The sequence below is a fragment of the Molossus molossus genome, unplaced genomic scaffold (genome assembly GCF_014108415.1).
Source record: "Molossus molossus isolate mMolMol1 unplaced genomic scaffold, mMolMol1.p scaffold_m16_p_15, whole genome shotgun sequence".
Lineage (NCBI taxonomy): Eukaryota > Metazoa > Chordata > Mammalia > Chiroptera > Molossidae > Molossus > Molossus molossus.
The window spans coordinates 65382167-65409249 of record NW_023425350.1 but is presented as its reverse complement, the minus strand read 5'-3'; the positions used below and the strand labels follow the sequence as shown (position 1 = coordinate 65409249).

The 27083-nt window shown below is 55.1% G+C and overlaps 1 protein-coding gene across 1 annotated transcript in view; it reads right to left on the bottom strand.

Annotated features, from left to right (window-relative positions):
- Window positions 1–7861: 7861 nt before the first annotated feature.
- The window catches only part of ATOH8 (atonal bHLH transcription factor 8), a 31195-nt gene continuing 11973 nt past the window's right edge, over window positions 7862–27083 (bottom strand). The window contains exon 3 of the mRNA XM_036263246.1: window positions 7862–8668. Coding sequence (XP_036119139.1) covers window positions 8663–8668 — 6 coding nt within the window. The 3' untranslated portion in view covers window positions 7862–8662. The remainder of the gene's footprint in view (window positions 8669–27083) is intronic.

Genomic DNA, 27083 nt, shown 5'->3' with positions numbered 1-27083 from the left:
AATCAGCACTCAAATTTAAGTGGGTTTTCTTACTGCAGGACTTTTCAGAGCCTTTAAAGAGGGATATATTATGCCGTGATCCTCAGTGGAAAGGATCAATGAAACTTTGTTCTTAGAAGACCTGGTCCTGTTCATCTTAGGGCTCTTTGTCAAATGGCAATATTGGACTTCCTAGGCTGCCTTTCGCACATGGAAAAGGTATGAAAATCTTGTCAAAACCCTTGCCCGAATTTTTATTTAAAAAATAAAGGTCAGCATAGCTATTCCAAAGTGTACACCATAACTTGCTTTCTTATTTTATTTTCTTCTCCCCAAAATGGAGATTTCCTGAGACTTGAAAGCATTTTCAGTTCTTTTTTTTTTAATCCTTACCCGAGGATATTTTCTCAAATATCTTCATACAGTGGGAGGGAGAGAAAAAGAGAGAAATATCAATGTGATAGAGACACATCAAGTGGCTGCCTCCTGCACGACCCGACCAGGGCCAGAGACGAACTGCAACTGAGGATATGCCCTTGACTGGAATCAAACCCGCGACTCTTTGGTCCGTGGGCTGACGCTCTACCGCTGAGCCAAACTGGCCAGGGTGCATTTCTAGTTCTTTATTTAAAAAAAAAAAAAAGTGTGTGTGTTGCATGCATATGTGTCTGAAAAGAGGGAAATTCCCTAGAAACTTCCGGGTGTGGAGTTGGAGATGAAACCCCAGAGGACAAATGCATGCTGTCTGTGGGCCAGATATCTTTGACGGCAGTTTGGGGTATGGGCTTGGAGCGGGCTAAGTTCAGGCCCTGGGGGAGGGGGTGATGGGCTGCTCCAGGACCTGGTCTCTCCTCCCAGGGGGAGACCCCGGATAACCTCAGCGGAAGGTGGGTGAGTGCCCAGGGCAGCCGCCGATTTGTTCCTGACCTTTCCACTGGGCACCATATTTCATAGTCTCTTGTTTTCAGACCTGGGTTTGATGGTGACCTGGAGTTGGGTATGGGGCTGCTGGGTTGAAGAAAAGAGACTGGATTCAAGCCCCAGCTGGGGGACAACTTGATGTGAGTCACAGCCCGGAAATGTAGTGTCAGGGAGTGAAGCCAGAGGGAAAAATATTTTTAACTGCCAGAAACATGATGAACCTGTCAAAAATACATGAAATCAGCTAAATTAATCGGGGAGAAAATGGCATGGTCCTGTTTGTTTGTTGTGTGTGTGTGTGTGTGTGTGTGAGTGTAAACCTGTTTTAAAGTCTGTGTTCCCGCAAGCCGAAGCATCAGCCATAGAAGGCAGTTGAGAGAGAGGTTATGAATTCCGAGGAAGGACCCAAGAGATCAAAGCCAGAGATGACCCTGGGGATCTAAGCCCCTGAGCACCCTCAGACATGTGGGGCCATGCTGGACTTCCCACTGAACATGGGCGGAGGGGGGGATGTTTTCATTACTAAGAGCCCTCAGGACGGGAGGACGAACACCTAGACCACTGCCGTTGGGGAGAGCAGGGTCTCTGACTGCCCGGGTTCTGGGATTGAGACAACTAGAGATCCAGGGACCCCAGAGGGCCTGGGTGGACGCGAAGCAGAGGCAAGTTAGATGACAAAGGAACTGTTTCCTCCTTTCCGTGGCCCCTTGGAGGCGGTCGGCTGCTTCAGGGTGAAGCTGACCATCTCTTTCCTGGCCTCTGGCTGCCAGGAACTCACTGAAATAGACAATGAACTCAAACTCCGTATCCTTTGTGAACAGCGTATGGCCACCGAGTCGCTGCTGACACCCTGGGTGGAGAATGGAAGGCCTGTGTGGTTCAGATCAGGGGTGGCAACGACAAACAAGGTTCCCCCAGCAAGCGGGGGGTCTTGAGCCATGGCCGCGTCTGCCTGCTGCAGACCAAGGCGCACTGGAGAGAGCACGTCTGTCCGGGGCTGCACTGTGGCCGCCAGTCTCAGCGTTCCCAACATGGTCAGTGTGAAAAGGGGAGACAGATTCCCGGGCTCCCTGGGACCGCTGGGCCTCGTCGCCTGGGGCCCAAAGAGCTGGCAGATCCGCACACTTGTCAGTCTCTCTGAAGAAGATGCTGCCGCCAGGGTGCTGGGAGACAGCCCCTGACAGAAGGTGAGAAACCAGGACCAGAGCACCGCCATCGCGTCTGTGAGTCCTCGTGTCCCCAACACGCACGCCGACGCGTCGCCCTGAAGCAGCAGCACTGAAGGAACGGGGACGAGGCGCAGACTCTGCCCAGCGTTTGGCTGAGGAAGGGAGAGGCCACGGCAAAGCGCCAGAGCAGATCACCAGGAGATGCGGCCGTCCTTCTGCGAGCCCGCCTCGAGGTCTGAGTCCAGCCACAGTGGGGCTTTCTCAGAGAAACACATAAATAAGAAGAGACATGTAAAAGAAAGAAGAAGAGCGCTGGCCGGTTTGGCTCAGCGGTTAGAGCGTCCGCCTGCGGTCCGGAGAGACCCGGGTTCGGTTCCCGCTAAGGGCATGTACCTCGGTTGCAGTTTGTCCCCGGCCATGGTTGGTCGTGCGGGTGGCAGCCACTCGATGTGTCCCTTTCACATCGATGTTTCCCACTCTCTCTCTCTTCTTCTCTCTCCCTCCCACTCTGTCTGTGCAAAAAATGAAAAAATGTCCTCGGATGAGGATAAAAAAAAAAAAAAGAACTCTGTGGCTCAAATCAATAAAGAGTTTTTCTTTAAAAAAAAAGAAAGAAGAAGAAAAGGAAAGAAATTCTTTTCACTGCAGCAAATGGTAGGGTTCAGAAAGAATCTCGCTTCGTGGGCAGCAGAGAAAAGGAAACGGACGTGACTGAGAAAGAGGGGCTGTTAGGGTGTCAGGTCGAGATTCAACCAGTGTCCCCAGATGGCCACCCTGGGAATCACAGAGCCTGGAAGCTATTGAAGACCCTAAGAAGAGGATGGATCATCAGTGACAGGTCCGATGGGCAGCTAAGGAGCCGGGACTTTGACCCAGAGGCGATGAGCCCAGGGGAGGAACTTCAGAAATAAGCCTAGAAGCCATGGCAGAGGAAGGGTCAGCCAAGAACTCACCAGAGATGGGGAGGGAGGCCAGCTAGGAGGTGGCCACACAGCTCCATGAGCAATGAAGAAGGGGCCGTCCTAACATAGCCTCAGTCACATCACCTTGGTGGTGCCCCAGGAGGTTGACCGGAGAGTGTCCCCACTGTAACTTACTCCAGGGCAGCCCTGAGTCCAGAATGGCAAAGAGAGCACCTCTCTTTAGTTGATTAATAGTGACTGCCTGGTCCGGCTGGTGTGGCTCAGTGGTTGAGCGTCAACCATGTACCAAGAGGTCGTCAGTTCGATTCCTGGTCAGGGCACATGCCCAGGTTGTGGGCCCGATCTCCAGTGGGGGGGCATGGAGGAGGCGGCCGATCGATGTTCTCTCTCATTGACGTTTCTGTCGCTCTCTCCCTCTCTAAAATCAATGAAGGGAAAAAAAGTAGTGACTGCCGGGAGCGCTGTCCTGAACAGCTTCAGGACCCCTGAGGAAAGAGCCGCTGATGAGTGGTGTCTGAGTGGGGAGGTAAGGGAGTGTGGCGGCTCATTCTTTCATCCACACGTTCAGTGTGTGTTTACTCAGCACCTACTACGTGCCAGGCACCGGTGCTGTGAAGCCATCCTCCTGGCAGGAGCTCAGGGCTCAAAGGCTCAGCCACAGAAAGAGCAAAAAGCCCCGAGCCCAGCCCTGGCTGGTTTTGCTCAGTGGTTAGAGCATCGGCCTGAGGTCCAGAGAGACCCGGGTTCGGTTCCCACTAAGGGCATGTACCTCGGTTGTGGTTTGTCCCCCACCCTGGTTAGCCATGCAGGTGGCAGCCACTTGATGTGTCCCTTTCACGTTGATGTTTCTCTCTCTCTTTCTCTTCCTCTCTCTCCCTCCCACTCTATCTGAACAAAAAATGGAAAAAAATGTCCTCAGGTGAGGATAAAAAAAAAAAGCCCGGAGCCGACTCCGCTCTGCTCTGGACTCTCTCCCTGCGAGTTTCATTGAGGCTGTGGACAAGACTGTGCCCATTCTTTCCGGGCCTTGAACACATTCGCTGCTTGGTAGTTATTTGTGGAAGAACATAAATGCATAAATTACCATATTTTCTGGTTTTTATTCACTCAACAAAGTAATGAATATATACATTTTGCAAGACCTTTTCAAGGATTTGGAGATGAATTCGACCCAATCTTTGCCCTCTAGGAGGGTACTATCCGAAGATTAGCCATGTGCCCAAATATCTGTAAGACAAAGTCATAATTTACAAATTCAAATTCCTCGGGGCACCTGGCTTCGGGAAGGCAGACACAGCTTGTCTGGGGTCCAGGGGATCAGAGGGAGGTGCACAAGGAAACCCGTGCCCACCCCCACCCTGTAGACCCAGCCCAGGCAGGGCCCCCCAAGGCCTCCTGTCCCCCTGGAGCCTGGAGACAGAACACAGTGGTGTAGGTGGGTGGCAGCAAGGGGTCAGAGTGCGAAGGGCAGTACAGATCCCCTTAAGGAAATACTTGGAGACAGCCGAGTCTTGCTCTGAGAAGGCCAGGCTGCTGTCACTCGGCTGCTGGCAACGACCACTCTGTAGCTCAGAGAGCAGCATGGAGGGGGAGGCAAGCACAGGCCCTCTCCAGCCCTAGCAGCCTTCCCACGGCTGCCCACAGCACTGCACCTGTCTCAACCTGGTCAGCTGTGCCACAGCTCTGCCCTATCTCGGGCACAGAGGGGCTCTGTCCTTCCCCCAGCTCCCAGCACAGTCCCTGCACATGGCTATGCTACCTGGTTTCCTGCCCCTGGGACCTGCCCACTCCTGTCTCACTGGCTTGTGAGGAAGGGAGATTGGAGCGCTAAGGGGAGGGGGGCGCTAAGCAGGGAAAGAAATAGGACAGCACAGGGCCTTGGAGGACATGGTGAGGTGGAGGGAGGCGGGGGAGTCCCCGGACAGGGTGGCAGGCCATGAGGACAGGAGGGGTACAGTGTGGGGAGATGGAATCCACCTGGGGCCCTGAAAGAGTTCCAGAACTTAAGCCTCTCTTCTGGGGCGGTCTGAGACCAGAGCCAGGAAGCAGGGCAACCTATGTGCACAGGATTTTTGAAGTCTCGTAAGTCTCGGCCTGTGAGCCGCGGAGATCTCTGACTCTGGGCCATTCTGCGTGGTTTTGTCCTGCTGAGAGGAGGAAGCTTGTGCACTGCAGGAGCCAGGCGTGCACACAGAAGTACACACGTGGGCCTTTCACACAGGTCCCTAGCGTCCCTGGAGGGAGTCCCCGTACCCCTCTGAGCCATCACTGCATTTGGGGCCAGGACCCAGAGCCAAAGACCAAAGGGTGTGCTGAAAACACATCTGCAGACGGCTCTGGGGCCACGAACCCTCAGCTGGCCTGGAAACGCCCTCACCAGGCCCCAGAAGTGTGGCTCGTCACAATTCTTATTCTGGTGAGGGTCTGCTTGTATGGTGGCTTCCCGGAAACTGTTTACAGACTGCTGCTGGAGTTCGAATCTATCTGAAATGAAATTCCCTCACCTGGGAATATACACAAATGTGTGTCCAGAGGTGCATGTGCAAATAAGGTGTGTGTGTGCTGTGTACAAGAACACACGCTGCAATTCTGGGGAAGAAGCTGGAACAGAAAATAATAGCGTCAACATTTATTAATCATATACATGTGTGTGGACAGACACATGCACACACACATGCACACACACACACACACACTCCACACCTCCACATTTTTGGCACAGCCTGTATCCCATATCAGTGATTCTAGATCACTTTCTTGTCAGAGATCTAAGTCTTCTTAAGCCAGTGGCTCTCAACGCTGCCTGCATGTTAAAAGCACTTGGGGAGCTTTTACAAACCCCCCTGCCCAACCACACTCCAGACCACTAATACATCAGAATTTCTGGAGCTGGGACTTTGGCATTAATACTTTGTAACAATATTGAGTAACCTCCTCAGGTGATTCCAATGTCCTGCCAGGGTTTAGTATTCCTCTGCCAAGAAAACTTCTATTCATTCTTCAAGACCCAACTCCTATGGCCCCTTTCTAAGAAAGGCCTTCTTGATACCTCCCCAGAGAGAGTTAGTCTTTTCTTTCCTGAAGCTCCCAAAACATCTTACTCACCTGACTGTATCATGATTATTTTCTTGCCTGTCTATACCGAACCGTGAGTTCTGTGAACACTATGTGGGATCCATTTCTTTATGACCGACACCTAGCTTAGTGTCGCTATGCAGCTGATAATCCATAGATGCTTCGGAATGACAGGGGCGTGTGCAGTGAAGGCCATAAACAGGAGAGGAGTGGGGTGTGGAGGCCATGGTTGTGTCCAGGGTTAAGGCCATGGCCTGGTCCCTTGGCAGTGGGCTGGGGCTACTCCCCCCACCCTTCAGTAACAGAGAGGGTCCTCTGGTGCCAATAGTTTGATGCTGATTGGTCCCCATTTCCTGCTTCCCTAGGAAGTGCCCCAGGCATTACTCAGAGGTTCAGAGGGACAACTGAGTGGGGCTGTGACCTCTGGAGTCTCAGGGTGACTGACCCCTTCTTTTTTTTAAATATGTTTTTATTGATTACTTAGAGGGAGAGGGAGAGACAGAAACATCGATGTGAGATTCTGGGGGTTGTGAGCCTAAAACCAGGGCATGTGGCCCGACCAGGAATCAAACGGGGACCTCTCAGTCCATGGGACAACGTTCAATCCACTGAGCCACACTGGCCGAGCAACTGACCCTTTCTAACAGTCCCCTCTCAGCCCCTCTTCCAAGGCCATTCTGTCTGTCCGGCTTCCAGGAGCTGCTGAAATTTGAATTCACCTGAAATGGAATTCCCTTAGCTGGGAATGCACACAAGTGTGTGTCTGGAAGTTCACGTACCCACAAGGGGAGCGGGGTGTGTGTGTGTGTGTGTGTGTGTGTGCGCACATGCATGTGCATGGTGGGCTCTGAGCAGAGCTCTGAGAAATCTTGGTGCCCTGGTCCTGCCCAGATCTTGGTCCTTGGCAAAGGTCCATGCAGGGGAAGGACGAGTCCAAGAGGAGGCTTCTTGCAGCCAGCCCCACCGCAGACCCCAGCCCCAGCTCGAAGGCCATGGGGCAGAGGGGAGAGGGCGACACCAGGACAAGGGACAGGTGTGCACCCTGCATGAGCACAGCCTTCTTTCCTCGTCACCTCCCCTCTCCTCGGCAGCCCTGCCACCTTCGCAGCCCTTCCACAGTCCTGTGCTGGTTGTCATGACCTCTCCCCTGTCCCCCGTGGGGCCACGCCCGCTGAGGGAGGTGATGTGACAAGGCTGCTGAAGGACTCTGAGCTGGGGCTGACTGTGGGGCTGGAAAGGAGTTAAGAGACAGGACTCGGCGGGAGGCAGCCATGGTTTGAGAACCCGTGGTCACTGACTGGCCCTGTCTCCGGGGCCTCAGTCTCCTCATCTATAAAGTGGGGTTGAAAGTCCAGCTCCCACCGCACACAGCTGTGGTCTGGATTACGCGAGGCACGAAATGGAGCCAACTCTGCACACGTTGCTGACAGGCCTGTTATTAGTCCGGGCAGAGGCCACAGCGAGGGCCCCTCTGCCTCTGAACACACACACTTGCAGTCTGCCTGCTTCCGGAAGGGCTCCCGACCTCTGCCCTCTCCCAGAGCCCCCCCCCCCCACTGACCCGCCAAAGTCCTGGTCACCCACAGAGTCCACTCAACACAACGTTTTCGTTACATGTCGGGGCTTTACTTCAATTTGAAGCAGATGGTTGAGCACAGGATGTGAACAGCTTTGGCCTTTTGAGCAAAGGAAGGAGCAGGCCGTGGCTTTGAACTTGCCCCACTCCCCCACACACTGGCCCACGCCCCTGGTCCCTTCCTCCCCTCCGCCCCCTGCACAGTGAGTAAGAGAACGCGGGCCTCCGCGCAGGCGCCATCTCGTGTGCCCAGCCAGGAGGGTGGGCCCTGCCAAGGAGGCCAGTCGGGGAGCAAAGACCCCCAGGACAGGTCCCGGGGGTGGTCGGCATTGCTTCTTCCCCCAACTAACCCCGTCCCATGATGCTCAGGCCCAAGAAGAGAAGCCTGGGCCCAGGGAACATTGAGAATCAGGGTCCGAGGCCTGGGCAGCCAGTTAGCGGGAGAGAAGGAAGCCGAGATCTGAGTCCACTCCCGACAGGCACCCCAGCCTGTCTCACAGGGCGCTGATCGGCACCCCTCAGGGCCCAGGAGAGAGAGGGCCTGGTCAGAAAGAATGTCAGGTGCTTCCACCGGTCACCAAACGTCCATCCTTGCCGGGAGTTGCGAGTGGGACCGCTGGCTTGTCTTTGGCTGGCCACGGAGGAAGGCGGGCCCCAGGGGGGGCGCAGGTCACAGGCAACGTGTGGCTTTTCAGTGTGGGGTCTCCTCACCACGTTTGTTCAGTGTCTCTGTGGTGTCTTTGGCAATGAATTTCTGCAGCCGAGGGCGGGCCTGGGGCCCAGGCAAGAGGAAGGCTGAGCTCTCCCCTCCCCACCAGGCAGAGGGCAAAGTGCGAAGTCACCGCGTGGCTGGGGGAGGGGGCGCGGGGGGAGCAGGCGTGCCCCGTCTGACCCTGAGAGGCATCTGGCGGCACCTTGAAGACGACCACGAGGCTGGACTGGGCGGCTCACCTTCTCCTCGGGCTCCACCGACCGGAAAGCGGGCCCACAGCAGTGTCCTTGGTCCAGCCCAGGGCCAGTCACTCCTGAAAACAACACAGCCAACCGTCAGGAGCTGCCCGACTCACCCTGCCCCGACTCACCCTGCCCCGTTCCAGGGCCGCCAGGAGTCCTGGCCTTCGAACCCGCCCCCTGGCAGCGGGACTTGGTGCTGCTTAGGAAGAAAACTGACCGGAGGGCGTGACCTGCTACCAGGAAGGGCCAGGAGGGGGCGAGGGCAGAGGACTGGTGGAGTTTTACTTTTGGGGAGGTCAGGGCAGCGGGGAGGCTCCGGGGCCCCAAGTCTGCCCAAACATGCGAAGAGGAACTGCAGTCCCTTAGCCCGGCCCAGCACAGCCCCCATAAAGCAGTTCCAAGGGCTTCTCCTCTCCCGATTTTTGCAACAACCCTGAACCAACAGCTCAGCACTTATTTTTGAAGCAAAACATCTGTCAGGCACCTCCAGCAGGCCAGGGAGCTTCCTCACACCCCGATCTCAGGTGAGGAATCCCTGGCTCCCCTCAGGAAAAGAAGTGCTGGAAGTTGGCAGCATCAGGATTCGAATCCGGATCGGCAGTTTATTCTGCCATCCAGAGACTCGGGGAGCCCGGGTGGAGCCAAACTACCTGTGAACCACAGTCCTGGGGCAGCCCCGGCTCGGCAGGCAGCCCGCCAGGGTGCGAGGCTGGGGCAAGGCCGAAAGTGGGGTCCAAGGGAGGGGAGGGAGCGGGCCAGGCCAGGAGGAGACAGGGAAAGTGAGAGGAGGCGGCATCTTGATGCGGGAGTCCGAGTCACTCCCCCGGCCCACTGCGGTGCGTCGCCCCAGCAGGAATCTGCTTTTTGTTACTGAGTCTGAGGAAGAGGATTAAGAAGCAGGAAAGGAAACCCGTGGGGATGGCACTGGGTCTGTGGTCCAGGGGTGATTTACAGCCCCGTCATCCTGGCGCTGGAGGCCTGGGCGGGCCTTGCCCAGAGCAGCTCCGCTCCTTTCTTGTTCAGCTTGCCGGTGGTCTGGGGGAAGCGTGACCGGCTGGGTCGGCGGGCGGGGCCCAGGCAGCGGGGCTCAGCCCCAAGACTTCTATCAGCTGTCACGCCCTACTGAAGCCAGGCTACCACCCAAGAGCAAGGGAGATGGGGTTTCTCTTGCCAACGCCTGACCTTCAATTCTTGACCCCACCCTTTCCCTCAAGTCTACAGGGGACGTGTTCCCACCACCCACCTGGGCCCAGGAACCCCAGCATCATCGTTCCAAGGAAGACTTCAATCAGTTAGGGCGTGCTGGGAGGAACACTGGGAGGCCTCAAGTGCCAAGACCTTCTCTGCAATTAACCAGCTATGTGACCTTGGGGAACTCCCTCCTCTGTGCTTTAATTCCTTCACTTGTACAGCAAGGGGGTGTGTGTGTGGATTCCCACTCCCCAAAGGCTGCTCGGTAGAACATGAGCCAGGTGAGCTATATCTCATGAGTTTGGGAAACATCACAGACCTTGGCCGCATCCTGGAAAGTCACTATGTCTAGCAGCATATGAAAGGCTCTGCAAAGTCCTGCAATGGAGAAATCGCTGTGGCTTTATTTACAGTGTTTTCTGAACTCATTCAATCGATGATGTGGTTGCAACTGCAGCAGTAGAAATTCACTCAACATTCTGGTAAAGTGAAGCTTATTTAAGGCTACAAAAGGGCCAGAGGAAGTCTCAGGAAAGGGCTTGCAAACCTCTGTGGGTCTTCCCTCCTCTGGGTGCTAACCAAACACAGCATGAGGCCACTTGCAGGGGTCTGCTTTCCTGCCAGCCTACCAACTGGCCCAGGCTCTCAGCATCCCAACCCCAAACGCAGAGTGGAGACCCTGATTGGTCCAACCTCGGTCAGATTTCTTTCCCTGGACCAATCAGCTGTGACAGGAATGGGAGACAAACCTGCCTATGCCATCCCTTCAGAAGGAGCTGTGTGGGGTGTGTGAGTGTGTGTGGGGGGGAGGTTAGCATGTGTGTATAACTGAACATCAGAAAGGAGGATGACAGGCACTTCCCACTGTGACACCTCAGACACCTGGGAGGAACTCGGACATCCCTCCCACTCTGGCCTTGTGTGGTGCTGTTTCTGCTGTGGGCCACGGTTCTGGGTATGGCTGGGTAAGCCTCCTGGCTTGATGTCCTAAGGAGCCCCCTGAATCATGGCCCCTCACCCCAGAAGATGCTGTTAACACAAACTCTGAAAACTAGACAAAACCACCTCTCTGGTCCCTTCCAGCTGGTCTGACATGCTGAGTCTGACCGAGGGGATTTGGTCAGTGTGGCCAAGTGGCTGAGTTTATCACACTTGGAAATCATCTTTTTATTTGTTCGCTCGCTCTCGGTCAGATACCCAGCGCCACGAGAACAGGAACGGGGTCTGTTTCGTTCACACAGCTGTGGTCCCGATGCCGAGAACAGTGCCAACTCAAAAGCGTCGCCATAAATATTTGTCGAAAGAGTGAATAAAGCCCTGGCCGGTTTGGAGCATTGGCCTGCGGACCAGAGAGTTCTGAGTTCGGTTCCCGTCAGGGGCACGTACCCAAAACAAACAAACAAAGAGTGAATAAATATTTCTAGTTGCAGGGATTTTATTTACTGTAGCTTTTATATACCACAGGATATGTTTCCTAATTCAAATGTAACTTTTGAGCATTTCTGTAAATGTGCCTGTGCTTTGAGGAACTTTTAGCAGTTATTGTGAATCCTGGAACAATTTTGCATCTTTTTTGTTTTTGTTCATTCCCAGTTTTTCCTAATTATAGCTCCTCTGCTTACTAAGTTTGCCTCTGGCTTTAAGTGGATTGGTTTCCTCTCTTGATCACTTTTGTGGACACAGGGTAATTTCACCGCATTGGGGACATTTAAAAAAAAAAATGTATCTGCTTTCTCAATTATTTCACCTTTATTTTTAAATATATATCTAATTGATTTTTTTTTTAGAGAGCAAGAGATAGAAACATCAATGTGAGGGAGAAACTGATTGGCTGCCTCCTGCACGCCCCCTACTGGGGATCAAGCCTGCAACCTGGGCACTTGTGCCCTGCCTGGGAATTGAACTGGGACCTTTCAGTCCATGGGTGGTGCTCAATCCACTGAGCCACACTGCTGGGCTTACTTTACCTTTTTAATTTATTTTCAGCCACTGATGTCCACTTTTCCTAGTTAATCATTTTCCGCTATTTTCAAATTAGACATTTCCCTATATTTAAGCAATTCAGATACAGCCGTCTACCTGCTAAAAAAAAAGTTATCCAATGGGATTAAAATTCTGAAAGTTTTAAAATTGGCTTGTCCTAAAAAAAAGAAGTCAGATTTCAAATGTTATTTGAAAACTAAAATATGAAAGACAAGTAGGGAGGGGAAGGGAGAAGTATTTCTCAAGACCCACTCTATTAAGCATTATTTTACCTTTCACTCTTATTTTTTATTTATTTGTTTAATCCTCACCCAAGGATATTTTCTCAAATATCTTCAGAGAGAGTGGGACAGGGAGAGAGAGAGAGAGAGAGAAACATCAATGTGAGAGGTACACATCAATTGGCTGCCTCCCACACCACCCCGACCAGGGCCAGGGACAAACCAAAACTGAGGTACGTGCTCTTAGCCGGTATTGAACCCGTGACTCTTTGATCTGCAAGCCGATGCTCTAACTGCTGAGCAAAACCAGTCAGGGCACTATTTATTTATTTATTTATTTAAAATCCTCCCCCGAGGATATTTTCCCGTTTATCTTATCTTCAGAGAGAGTGGGACGAAGACAGAGAGAGAGGAGAGAGATCGACGTGAGAGAGACACATCGATTGGTTGTCTCCCACACGACCCCGACCAGGGCCGGGGACCAAACTGCAACGGAGGTACGTGCCCTGGACTGGAATCTAACCCGAGACTCTTTGGTCTGCAGGCCGACGCTCTAACCACTGAGCCAAACTGGCCAGGGCTTACTTTTCACTTTTAAGTACACAAATATGTGAGCTAGAAAGGGGGGTTCATGTCCCATTCTGAATTCAGAACACAGCCACAGCGTCAGTGGGCTGTGGGCCCTGGGCAGGCTGGTTAGTCTTGCCAGGCCTCAGTGTCCTCATTTTAAAATGAGCACAGTAAGTACCCACCTCCTTCATCTGCAAAGAATCAGTGAGACAGAGGAGCTGAGCCCCTCTCGGGCCTGGCGCACAGGGAGTGAGGGAACTGGCTCACATTCCCACAAAGAGCCCAGTCTTCAGTCTGACTAACTGGCGTTTGAAAACAGAGAACAAACAGGCTGAAAAGTCTCAAAACAAGCAACCAGAAGTAGTCATTCTGAACCAACTGTCATCTTGGCGATTTGACTTCAATGCAGTCTTTAAAAAAATTATTTTTAAATGACATAAGTCATGTCCATTATCTGATGAATGGATAACCAGTGTCGTCTATCCATACAATGGAATATTATTTAGCCATAAAAAGAAATGAAGCACCAACATACGTGATAGAACACGGGTGAACTTTGAAAACTGTGTGCCAAGTGAAAGCAGCCAGACACAAGAAACCTCCTATTATCCGATTCCACTCCCATGAAATGTCTAGAACAGAGGAATCTATAGATTAGTGGGTGCCTAGGGCTGGAGGGAGGGGCCTGGGGTAGGAAGTGATAGCTAAAGCCCAGGCTTCTTTTTAGATGGATGACAACGTTTTGAAATCGACTGTGGTCATAGTGCACATGTCTGTCAACACACTAAAAAAACTGACTTGTACACTTGAAATAGCTGAACTATCATCTTGATAAAGCTGTTAAAATGTTTAAAATCCGCATACGTCGTGCCTGCTCATTGTAGAAAAATTAGAAAACACAGAAGAGCGAATGGGAAAATAAATTAAATCACCTCAATCTCCCCACGGAGAGAAAACCACCAGCAACATGGGGTGACATTTCCCTCTGCTTAGACACACCTACACGGTAGTTTATGGAAGCAGAGCCATGCTGTGCGAACTGCGCCGTGAGCTGGTGCTTGTATTTTCTCTAATAGCCCATACGTCTTTGCATCTGGCAGACTCCCTTCTCCAAGCAGGGCCAGGCTTTGCTGAGGTTATTCTGGGCACGAGCACAGGCTTGGGCTTCCAGCCTCCAAACTTCCCAGGGAACTGGAAGCAGGTATGACCAGGCCACCCCCAGAGCCTCCCGCCCCGCCTGGCCTGGGCGCCATGGGTGACAGGCAGGAAATTTATGAGCAGCTGGAGTTGGCTGCTACATGCCGAGGGCAGGAACATGGCGTGAATCAAGGATCACACTGTGTCCAGGCTGGGAGGGCCCGGGGAGGTCTCAGGCGTCTGAGAGCTGCAGAGTTAACGGCCAGGGCCCCTTGCGAGCCAGAGGAATCTGCCTGGGGACCATGAATCGGGAGAAAAATTCATTTACTCAACAAAGATTTATTGAGTTCCTCCTGGGTGCCAGCGCTGTGACAGGCACTGGGGTTACAGTCCCTGTCCCGGGGCAGCTTAGTATCCGACCCCGGGGTAAAGCTGAAACCACTGCTGCTGGTAAATGCTGCGGGTTCCGCCCCGTCCCTGTTCTGACCCTCGGGCTGCTGACCAGCAGTGGCTGAGCTGGCCGGGGATCCCGGCTGTGGGGTGCGGATGGCCTGAGCTGCACAGAGGCCGCCCCGCCCCACAGCCCCAGCTCCCCAGGTCGGGGCCTGGGTGGGTCTGGCAGGCCAAACCACTCATTCACTGAGGCCAGTGGGTGTGTTCAAACCTCAGAGTCAGTGGATGCCACAGAGACTTTCCCGGGGAACCACCGCATCAGACCACGTGAGGGATGAGAGCAGGTACCGCCGGGACCCCTGCTGTGCCCAGATGCTCGAAGGGAGCTGGGTCTTGGGTCTCCTGTCCACGCACAGTCTGTGCACCCCACACTGTTCTAGAGCCTCACTTGGGGTTACTCCTCCCTACTGAAACGAAAGCTCCAGTGGGAAGGGGTTTTGTCGTCTGTGCCCCTGCTGCCGAACCCCCCCAACAACCCCGATCCAGCTCCAGTCCAGCCTCTTGACCTCTGGCTCCCACACCCACCGCGGGCTGGGGAAACGTGTTTCTGCTTTGAGCCCCTGTAGCACTGCACCCCCTCCTCCATCCCTCCTCACCACAAAGTATGCGATCGCCATCCTTCCCTCGCTCACCGGAGCTGCCGAGGGAAGGGGCCGCATCGTCTTCCACAGCCGTCCTCCCAGGCCTGGGACCAGTGGCGACAGTGCTCAGAGCCGCCCTACTCGGCCGGGCACCACACCGCGCTCCTTCGCATGTGCTGTGGCACGGTCCCTCGGTCCCTCGGTCCCTCGGGAGGGGCCACGGCTGCTTTCATTCTGCAGACTAGGAGGCGGAATGAATGAGCAGCTCCCCCCTCGCCCTAGGTCACACCGCTAGGACGCAGCAGAGCGAGGCAAACCCCAACCCCTAGAGAGTTCAGTGTCTTCATTGGCAAATGAGGCTGGCAAGTCCCCAAACCAGCCACCAGCCACCGCCTTCCTGGGTTTTAAGATCTCAGCCTTCGTGGCCGGCCCTGGGAGACCTGGCACTCCTGGAGCCGGGGCCAGGGCTCACAAGGAGCCCACTGGCCTGCAAGCGACGGCGAGGGAGACCGAGGCCCCGCCGCGCTGACTCCTTGGGCTGCAGGCCACTTTCTCTGGCTGCCAATCTCTCTGTTTCTCTCCCCATGCTCTGCCTGTATGTCTGTGTGCCAGCTCTCTCTTGGCCTCTCCTATGTTTATCTCTCCACATCCGTCAGCCTATCTGTCCTTCTTGGCCCCCACCCCACCCACAGTCCAGGGCACCATGAGGGTCGAGCTGGCCCGGGTGATGCCTGAGGCCCAGCTGCTGCAGCTTCCCATCTGCTTCCCATCCTGTGATGCTGTCCAGCCAATTCCACTTGGCTACACGCTGTTCTTCCAGGACCCAGAAGCTGAAGGAGCCCATGACCTTGCCCCACAGCCAGAGGAGCCACCCAGGCTAGCAGACAGCTGGGCAGATCGGTGGACCAGCCAGGTGAGCAAGGCCCTGCTCCCTCACAGCTTCCCAGCAGGCCCTGCCTCGCGACCCCCACTACACACACACACACACACACACACACACGCGCGCACGACCCCACTAGTGTCAAGGGATCCCTGGCAGGCCTGCCCCCTCAGGCTGGGGACTGCTCCCCATCGCTCTCCTGCCTCTCTCAGTCCTCCCCTCCCCAATCCTCACCACAGAGTGACAGCAGGAATGACGGGGCACCCACCACACAAGCCGATTCATGCCCAAGTGCTGGCTGGCCAGCCTGGGGACAGACCACAGTGTGTCTCCCCCAGGAAGGGGTCTAGCTCTGGGTATTTCAGGACAGGTAGCGGCAACCATGGGGTGGCTGGGGGAGCCCCTGGACAGCCCAATAATAAAATGATTTCTGCAAAAACTGTGTAAAAGCACAGTTCTCAGATGAGAAAACACCTCCCCTAGCCCTTCCCATCATCCCCAAGCCCTTCATAGACAAATTCTGGAGTCACCAAGGGATTCAGGCAGGAAGGGGACATCTCTGACCAGGGCTCTTTACTCACTACCACACTGACATCAGTGACAACACTAAAGTAGCCCCCAGCTGCACAAAGGAGAAGCCAAGCCTGGGAAGAGAAAGCTCCTTCGCCCACACTCATGCACACACACACACTCCCCCAAACACACAGGCAAGTGCACATGCACACCCACTGACATCCATTTAGCATGATGGCTAAATGCACCCACTATGGCATCAGACAACCTCTGTTTGAATCCTGACGATCCCATTCTACCAGCTGTGTGACTTTGAGCAAGTTACTTAACCTCTCTGGGCCTTAGTTTCTTCAGCTATAAAATGGCAATAATAATCTACTGTGTGAGACAGTAAGCAAGATTAAGGAACACAATGGCTACAAAGCACCCAGCACTAGGCGGCCACATGCCAGAGCACACAACGTGTGTGTGCCTGTGTTTACATAGGTGTCTTCCCCCATCTGCTCATCAGCTCAAGGCAGAACTGTGTCTCCACTTCAGACTGCCAAGGCCCCGCTCAGTACTGGGCACAGGAGCTGCCCTAGCTACTGTGGGAGACGAACGGGGACACCCGATTTCCTTGTGCTTCCATTCTTCCATTCATTTGGCAAATATCTTCTGAGTGTTTAGACCAAGCCAGGCTCCATGCAAAGCACTGGGGATCCTGCAGTGAGCAAAACAGACAAAGAGCCCTGCCCGCCCACGCTGACTGACGTCCTAGGAGCAGCAGCCCCTACGAAAAGCAAGTTTCCCTAAAGAAAGGAAGCCTCCTGCTTTCTGTGCCAAACAGCTTGGGTAGGTCCTTTCCCAATGACTGATACACTTCCCTGCGTTCTCAGCCAGATGTTACTGGGTGTGCTTCAGCTTCCTCTTGACAATTCAAGGTCAAGCCCAGAAATGTCTACAGAAGACTCCCCAGGTCCTGGGGGCTTCTGGGGCCCTTTGCCCCAACACTAAATGGCCCCAAGTCTCTTGGCTCTTCTCAGCCTCTGGCACTGTTCCTTTTGTTTTTCTGTTTCTTCCCAGACGATCAGGCCACTGGCTGGGACTCCGGGTGCTGTCACTGCACCTGCTCCAGGAGCTGGCCTCCCACTTCAATGGGTCGTTTCTGTTCAGCTGCTCTGCTCCGAGACACCAGGGAGTCAAGCTTGTAGGAACAGACTGCAAGTAGTAGGCTCCAAAGAAGGTCCAGGCCGCTCTCCTGTGAGCTTTTGTGCGTGGCTGCTGTGTCGTGTAGCTCTGAGTTCCAGAGGGCAGGGCCTCTGTCTGTTTTGTTCTCCAAAGGACCCAGCACCTAGAACAATGCCTGGCACAGAGTAAACACTCAAAACTATTTATTTTTACATACATGTGCAGGGCCTTCATGCGTTCTTCATCCTTTTCTGCTCATGTAACAAAAGAGAATGAACAAGTGGAGTCCCTGTGTGAATGTGCAGAGGGGGTGGGTGTGCGTGGTGCTGGGGACAGGGTGGTGGCAGCACATCCCTGGCACAGAGGGGCAGGTGATTCTCAGCAATGCTGCGCAGCTGTTCTACGTCTTCTAGGTGGGCTCGTGGGCTGCCGCTCATGGGCTGCCCCTCATGGGTCCAGCTGCCTGGCTCTGCTCTGCTGCTACCAAAGGACCATCTCTAAAGTGCCCCTGACCCCTAGGGGAGGGGGGCAAGTTCTGAAACCCTCAGGGACCTTCAGTCGCCAGCCAGGGTGCACCCCTTCCCACCTGGACAGGAACTCAGCCCACCACAGGCGAGGCCTTCCACCTCATCCTGACAGACGGTGCCTACAGATGAGCCAGCACACCTGTGCAGGGGTGTACACGCACACCACACTCTCTCTCTCTCTCTCTCTCTCTCTCTCTCTCTCTCACTCTGCAGACAGCAGAGGCACAGACCCAGTGTCCTCAGCCTGGCAACAGAATCAAGCCCTGGTCGGCAGCCAGCCTGGTATTCACGCTCCAGGTCACTGGGTGGGGAAGGGAACTCAGGGTCCTCTGCCCACCTTCCTGAAGGACCAGTAGTGTCCCTTGAACTGTGCCGCGCTTCTAGCTGACAAGGCCTTCATGGCCATTGTTCCTCTGAACCTCCTCACCCACAGACATTTTTTCAGTGTTTTATGAGCAAAGTGGAGCTTGGAGAAGGCAAGTGCCCGGTGGCTGGGCTGGGATGCAGACCCCGTCACCCAGCTCCAGGACCTGTACAGCCAGACACCCTCTGCCGCTCACACCTTCCCCTCTCCAGGAGCAGACAGTGGTGGTCTGGATTCGGGAGCACTTATTTCACGGGGCCAGATGAGCCTGCCTGGGCCCCATCCAGCCCGCCAGCTGTGTGACCCTGGCTGACTTCATCCTGTAGGTCCCAGCCTCTTCATCTAGCCCCATGGTTAGTAATGTGGCCCCAGGAGGCTGCTACAGGAGTCAAGAGAACAATGGACATGAAAGGACTCTGCAAACTGCAAAGCACTGTGTAGAGGTGCCAGTTTGCTGGGCTCTCTGAACCTCAATCAACAGAAAGTGGGCCCAATGGGGCTGCTGGCCCTCACCTGGCAGGACCGCAATGAGAAGTGAGTGAGTTCGTGGAAGGGGGTTTCTGCCATGGTGACTAAGGTTATGCCACTGGTTGGCCCCACTGGGAAGAAAACCACCTTGTCACAAATCAGGGTCAACCTTCCAGGGGTGAGCATGTGACTGTTTACGCCACTGCCTTCCCAGATGAGATACCCTCATGTCTTTCTCAGGTTCAGGTGGTGCACCCCTTATTTCGTGGAAGGCAGGGGATGTCTGGGCAGGACTAACTGAACTGGTGAAGAGAAACTGCTTCGAGGTCAGGCCCCCGCCCTGCCTTTGGAGGCAGCGTGAGGATGAGGTGCTCAGTGCTGTGGCAGCCACTGTGCAGCCATGAGGTGAAAACCAAACGCCCGGAGCCCAGGACGCAGCCTGCCCCTTCAGCCTTTGGAACTGTAAGGAACAAGGGCCCTGTTAGTTTAAGCTGCTGCCTGAGGGTTTCCTGTGACCTGAAATGCAAAACTGTCCTCACTAATTCAAGGGGGAAGCACACAGCTCCCAGAGGTCTGAGGGATCCCTGACCTTTCTGTGTCCTGAAGCCCCTCGTTCATCCTTCCCTAGTCTTTGCCTTCAGCACAGGAACACGCAGCCCCCACAGTGTGGATTTTAGATGAAGGAATAGGGTGTCATTATTTGGGGGCTACTATGTGACAGGAGCTGGGACACAAAGATGAAAAGGCTCATGGTCTAGCTCGAAGGCAAGCACCAAAAGACACGGTGCAACTGATGTCATGTATTGGTTATATCCCATAATATATCATGTAACATACCACCTATAAATATACTGTAATGTAATGATATAAAATGAACTCTATCACATAATAGAGTATCTCATAATAGAACATTTCGTGTCATTACTTCATAGTATGTCATATGATGCTCTCCTGAATTAGACTGTACACACCCCTGTGGTGAGCGTGGTGAGGTGGCCGTGCCGTGGGGCCCTGAGAGGAGGCTGGCGTGGGGGTCAGAGAGGGCTTCCAGGAGGAGCTGAGCCTTCCAGAAGGAGCAGAGTTAGCCAGACAGAGGGGAGAGGGGCATGCCAGGCAGCAGGGATGGCATGAGCACAGAGGTCATAAATAGCCCCTCTGGGCGAGGAGTTCCGTGTTGCTGGAGTGTAAACTGGGACACAGGGAATGACCGGCTGGGGCCAGGTCACTGAGGGGGAGGGTCAGGTGTCCTAGGAGGGAGTCTGGCCTCGACACTGGGCCTTTGGGGAGCCCCTGAGGGTCCTGAGCAGAGAAGTGAGGCGCTGAGACCTGGCTTTCAGCAGAGCTGCTGCGAGGGGCTGCGCTGGGGACAGACAGAGCAGGGGAGCAGCGGGGCGCCGGGCCAGGCCCCAGGTGGCTGTGAATTGTGGGCAGAGTGGAGGGCCCTGAGGGAGGGCATGAGCCCTACTTTGCTCCTCAAATATTTGTACCAGGAGCTCAAGGCAGACGAGGATTTGTGTCTCTACTGGAACCGGCTTTTGGTTCACGGGGGCAGGCAGAAAGGGGACAACTCTCCAGGACAGGCCGGGAGCCAGGACCCGCCGGGGCCCCTCTGTTCCACCCTCCCACTGTGCTGGGGCAGGGGCCTAAGGCTGGGCAATGGGCAGCGCGGGCCCATCACCCCTGTCTTCCTGCCTCTCCCCTTTCCTCTAAAAGCAATTTCTGGTCATTGGGCCAACTCCACGTGGTGGCCAGAGGCCTGGGCCAGTGTCCGCACCCTTCCCCAGGTCCTCCGCACCATCCGCCCCACGAAGAACAGTTCAGGCAGGAGACCTGGGAGGGAGGGTGGAGTTCACAAAACAATGTCACATTCTTTTGTGCCCCTGATCCCTATAGAGATCTGGAAGGCGGGCGGGTGGGTGCCTCCCAGATGACACACTTGAGTTGGGCCGCCCAGTCACACAGCCCCTGGGGCCGAGCAGACACTCGCCTCAGAGTCCAGACCCAGACACCTGCCCAGCAAGGTCACGGAGGGGGGGTGGATCCCGCCGGCCTGCGCTGAGCCTTGCAGATGAATGGTCCTGAAACTGCGACGAACATAAACACTTGGTCCTGCCCGTGCTGCCATCTCTCCACCGGAAATGGGGAGCAAGGGTTTCGAGAAGAATGAAGTACGGGGGCCTGAGTGAAGTGTGGATGAAATGCACAAATACCCTGAAAAGCCCAGAATTTTTGCTTGTGAAAAACTGGCCACCCACAGCAGCCTGGATGACAGGCATTTTCCACTGCCAGAGCGGGGCTGCCAGAGCTTCTGGGTCTGATGGAACAGGGGTGTGGGGGGAGGCAGGCAGTGCACAAGGAGTACAGGGAACTGAGAAGCAAAGGGAGAGCCCCAGTCCCCTGCCGCTGACCTGTGCCCCCACCTCATCACACCACCACCATCTGACCTCGGAAGGCACTGCCTCTCCTCACCTCCACCTGGCAGCCCCGGGCCTGGCTCCCGCTCCCCCTGCAGGACCCAGCGGGGGTGAGGACAGTGGCCAGGCCTTGGCCCCCTCTTTTCCTCCCCAGTGCTGGCCTCCCAGCTGCCAGCCCTGCCCCAGCACCCATGGGCCCCCAACGGGCCAGCTGGTGACTGCTCCCAGGAGGTGCCCAGACTCCAGGCAAACATCTCCCAGAAGATGTTGGCGGTGGTGGCGGCCAGTTCTTTAAAAAGGCTTCATGTCACCCTGCAATCAGCTGAGAGGCCCGGGTCCCGGGGTGTGTATTAATACCCCTGTTCTCCCGAAGCATCCCGTGCTGCTCTGTGATGAGCTGATGGGGTCCCCATGCTGTCTCGGCCCCCACCCTCCCGCTACATGGACATGGTTCGCATCTTTGTGTTCGGTTTACAACTGTGTTCACTTTCTGCTGAACACGGTGGCGGGCCTGGGCGCTGCCCACGCGGTGCCCTCCCCTCCCAGGCACCTCCTTCTCGCCGGTCCCCTCGAGCTGAGGTTTTAGAAAAACAGTCCCTTCCAACCATCCCCAATTTTAACAGCTTTGAGAAGAAGAGAAAAAAAAGTCCAGCAGCATCCAGGGTAACTAATTAGGTGGCCTTCAGGCACCTCAGAGGAAGAAGGAAAGTCACAACTGGTGTAAGAAGAGGAAGAAACAACATTAAAAGAAAACAAGGGGGAACAAAATAAAAAGCAGAGATAAAAAGTCAAGAGAAAACAGCGGCGCCTGAGAAACAAGAATTCCAGCCGCCAACTTTTACGGCGTCCAGCCCTGTTATTCATAAGCGAGTTTCCTCTCTCACAAAGGACCTTTTGCACGGTTTTCCCTGCTGCCTCCAAACCAGCTGCTCGCGCTGTTGTATCCTGAGTGATGATGAGGCTCTGAAAGGGTTTTTTGGGAACAGATGGCCAGGGGAGAGCTGGGGAATGTGCCAGCAGAGGGCTGGGCGGGCTGCCAAGGCCTGCGGTGACTGAGTGCTTGGGCTTCCAGCTCGCGTGCTTTCCCTGCCCTCTGCCCTCCGTGGCGCCAGCAGGCCTTCCCAGCGAGAGCTCGGAACATCTGGAGTCTGGGGCTGCCAGGAGGGGGGGCCGCAGCGGTGGCGGCAGGCGGGGGACCCTCTGTTCCAGCGGAGCTCCCATGGACTCACCACCAGGCCTGCCTCGCAGAACAGCTAATCAAAACCACAGCGCCCGAATGGGAACCAGGCGCGCTCCCAGCTGCAGCCAGAGGCCGCCAGGAGACTTAACCCGGTGTCAGGCCTCGCTGGCGGCACGGTGCAGGGCTGATGATACCCCCTAGCCCACCCCACCTTGTACCACCCCCAGCGCCACCACCAGTGGGCTATTGGCTCCCCGCAGCTTAATGAAGCCTCCACGCGCTGCAGCCTGGCTGCTTACATAAGACCGTTGCTCTGGGCAAGGCCCTGCACCCGGCGTTCGCTGGGCGCCTCCTGGGCACAGGTCACCCTGCTGGGCGGCGTGTACGCTCTGGGACCGGACAGGCCTCAGGAGGTGAAGAGCTCAGGCTTTGGAACCGAGACACAGACTGGAAACAGCTCCACCACGTCTAGTCACATGGCCTTGGGCCAGTGCCTGTCTCTTGGCCTCAGCTTGCTCTCTGAGGTACGGGGGAAGGGGTCAGGGTAGTAGGGGTAGAGATAGTGTACATGAGGTGCCCGGCACACAGTGGGTACTCACCGCACGGTCAGTGTGCTTGTTGGTGGTCATCTGTTTACTAGGATTACCGTGTGCAGCCAACACCAAACATGTTCTGTTCAGATGCATCCATGCACTTCAGGAGCCGGGGGATTTCTGGGTTGGCTGCACACTGCCCCACTTTCAGGGGTTGTCCCGAAGCACTAAAGAGGGAGGAACCCCCCACTCAGAACTATTTGCCCTCACCTGCATTTTGGCTGGTCGGTCATTCACCCAGCTCTGGGGACTGCCCTTGTCTGAGACGCTCCTTCCTGGGGTTCCGCATGTTATTATCTTATAGCTGTGAATTCATAAGATTTCCCTTCCGGCCCTCACTGAGAAAATGTCAGCCCTTTCTCATAGGGGAGGGACCTTGTTTAATCCTTCCAGCAAGGTGGCAAGGAAAGCATGTAGGCTCTCACGTCAGGGGTGAGAGAATGAGGATCAGAGAGGTTAAGTAACACAGCCACGGTCACACAGCTCAGGAAGGGCCAAGATCAGGACTCAAACGAGGTCTCCAGTCCCAAGGCGCTACGCTTCACTGACTCCACGATCTTGGCAAGGGTCTCCCCGTGTGGCGTCTGTGTGCCTTAAGTCGAATGACAGCACCACCGGGCCTGAAGAGAACCGCAGTGTTCTACTCAACCCGCATCTACAGACACCCTGTCCCTTGGTTCCAGGAGGGAAGGCAACACAGCCTATGCAGGGGTTCGCGGAGGGGCACCCTGGCGCGAAGAGGGACACCGAGGGGTTCTCTGAGGAGTCTCTGCACCCCAAAGGGTGACCAGTGAGAGCGTTAGAGGAGGCCTCCCATGTCTCATGTGGTTAGTCCTTGTGCACTGTGCTCCAGACCCCAAGTTTTCATTCATACACGGCAGGTTGGAGAGAAGAGGAGGATCTGTAAGTTCATGCCAGGAGGGGAGCAGTTCGAAAGGGGAGAGAGGAGGGGGCGAAAAGAACGTGGAAGGAGAGGAAAGCGGCCCCCTCAGCCTCTAGCCCACCTCGGGACCACCCAGGGAACATCAGAGGGCAGCAGGAAAGCCGGCCCTGAGCTCACCTGCGAGGCTCCCCAGCCAGTGATCCCTTCAGCCCGTCCCTGCCAGACTTGTGGACTAATGGTGTCAAACTGAGAGGAGAAACAGCAGCTGAGAGAACACTCCGTGTTGGAACAAACAGCTGGTGACAAACGTCTATGTAATTGGAATGCCAGAAAAAATAAACTGCATCCATTTTTATGACAAGAAGGAAATTTGATGGTGATTTCCCACCTCCCACCCCCCCCCTTTTCCCAGCATACATGGACTCTGTGGGCTTTGAAAGCAAATGGTATTTAACTCAATAACTTGGCCGGGGATTTGGAAACAGAACCTCCTCTCACCCAGCGCACTCCCACCGGCTGGGTGACCCCGGGCCAGCTCCTCCGGCCTCCGCCTCACTTTCATTCTGTGAACCGAACCGTGGGTCAGCACCAGCACCTACTTGTAGGGCTGGCAGGAGGAGTCATTGAGGCGGTAGGTTGGAAGCACTAAGCGCCATGCCTGGCGCGTAATCCAGGCTCTGAGACCGTCAGGTGTTCTCAGTGTTCCAGGGCGCACTGCATTGGGGTCGCAACAGTCTCTGTGAGGGGCTTTGCTGTCTGTGGGAAATGCCTGTGATGGGTAGAGGGGCAAATGAGAGTAACATGTTTTGTCATTTAGACAGAAAAAGGGGCCCTGGCCAGTTTGGCTCAGTGATTAGAGTGTTGGCCCACGGACCGGAGAGTCCCGGGTTCGGTTCCCGCTAAGGGCACGTACCTTGATTGCAGTTTGTCCCCGGCCCCGGCTGGGGTCGTGTGGGTGGCAACCACTTGATATGTCTCTCTCACATCGATGTTTCTCTCTCTCTCTTCCTCCCTCTCTCCCTCCTGCTCTACCTGAAGATAAATGCAAAAATGTCCTCGGGTGAGGATAAAAAAAGGAGGTTGCTGAGACGACCTCAGCTCAGATGTCTAGCTGGAAAGGGCCTTAGAAATCACTTCCAGCAACAACTCGCCTTACAGAAGTGGAGTCTGAGGAGGCCCTCATGAGGGTGACTGTGTACATGGCAGGTGGGGATGGAGCCAGGACAGTGGGTGCTCTGGGGGCACCACGGGCCCTGCACAAAGTGGGGGTGGTGGTGCTGGATCCAGCCAGGGCAGGAGCTCTCGAGACTCTGCCTGCACACCCAGGGGCTCGGGAGCAGTCTCCAGAAAGAGCAGGTGCGGCTGGGTCCTGTTGGTGGGCTGGGCTCGGCCACCCGGACAGTAAGCAGCCCATCAGAACACTTCAGCTCCCACTGACCCCCAACCCAGAACCAACACGCTACCTTAGCTCGTCCCGGCACTGAAGCTACAGAAATCGGTGTGCAAAACATCCTTCCAAAGAGGCAGCTACTCGCAGACTTGCCATCACCAAGAAAAGCCTCCCCTGCCCAGAAATCAGCAGGAAACGGAAGACATGGGTCAGTGGAGCTGCACGGCATCATGCCCCTCTGGCTCCAGGTTGCCCGCAGCACCAGGAGAACCTCTGCCTGTAGAGCCGCCTTCCCCGACTGCGCCACAGGCTGCAGTCACAAGGCCCAGGTCCCCGACCGCTGACCAGGCCTCTGCCCGAGCCCTGAACGCAAGGCATCACGATCCCTTGTCCCTCTCCCCATCTCCAACCCTGGGCCTGAGATCAACTGAATACAGGAATTTACTGGCCATTATACCAAGGCTTAAACTATGCCATCCGTGCTAGTAGCTGGCGTCGTTGTTGTTAACACTCAGTGGCTTAAAACCACTGGAAGGGAGTGCCCTAGCCTGTGGGAAACTGTCCTTTCCTACTTCCCAGGTCTGGCAAGGCCTGTCCAGCCCAGGTGTGAAACAGTTCTGCAGCTCTTCCTCCCCTCCCCCCCTCCTTTTCCTCTTTTTTTTTTTCCTATTGATCTTAGCGAGAGGAAGGGAGGGAGAGAGAGAGAGAGAAACATCAAGAGAAACATCGATGTGAGAGAGAAACATTAATTCGTTGCCTCCCTCACACGCCTGGACAGGGGATCAAACCCACAGCCTGGGTATGTGCCCTGACCAGGAATCAAACCCACCACCTTCTGGTGTACAGTTTGACATTCCAACCCAGTCACACAGGCCAGGGCCCCTCCTCCTCTTCTTCCTCTTTCTCCTCCTCCTCCTCCTCCTTCTCAGCTCCCAGGAGTTGCTGCTTTAAAAACAGGAGCTGCGGAAACATGGCCCCAAGCCAGGTGCTTAACGTGCATTATCTCCCCTGCAGCCCAGTCGGAGCTGAGCTCTCCAGAGCCCTGCACTCCCCCCGCCCGGCTCTCTGCTGGGCAGCCTCCGACACTGGCCTCTGCACTACTGGGGCTTCCAATTGGGGCTCTGAAGCCCCAAAATCACATCCTGCAAGGTCCAAAGGTAAATGACTCACTCAGTGGTCAGGGATGCGGGCCCCCACTCAGGTAGGAAAGGGTAAAAGGATGTAGCTGGGGTCTTGGGAGTGAGCTGTTCTCACTTTAAATCCCATTCTTAACCCAGGCCTGGAGGGTCAAGGCAACGGGTCAGAACTGCAGGGGGTCTCAGAGGACCTGAGCTGTCTCAAGGAGGCAGCCTGGAAAAGGGTCGCCCAGTCTTTGGGGGCACAGTAACTGTGAGGGAGCTATCATCCTCAAGTGGGACAGCTCGAGTCATCATCAGTCCCGTGCGTGAGCATTCCCATCCCAGCTGCTATTTTATCGAGGACTTTCTTTGAGCGGATCACTTACACCGGCACCTCTTCTGGTTTCTTCCTTTCTTTGCTGTCTATCTCCCTCATTAGGACGCAAGCCTGGCTCCTTCCCAGCTCCAAACCCTCAGGCTGACTTCAGTGGCTGCCTGGGAGGGGCAATAGGGGCTTGATCTGTCTAAAGGGACGGTGGAGAATCAAGCCTACTCCACTACTAACATACCCTCACAGTGCCCACGGGCTCAGCACAGAATCCCCCAGAATGTAACTTGCTGTAGTGCTCAACAAACACTGAATGAATGAATGAATGAATGAATAAATGAACCTCTAGAGACACCATACCCCTTGGTTATGGTTAACAAAATAGAGGCCTACCCCAGCCCCTTAGGTCCACTGGGCAGGTCACTGGAAACCATCCCTGAGGGCACCTTGGAACTCACACACCTGCATGGTGACAGGGTTGCAGGAAGGCGCAGTAGCAGGAGTGGGGTAGTCCTGTGAGCC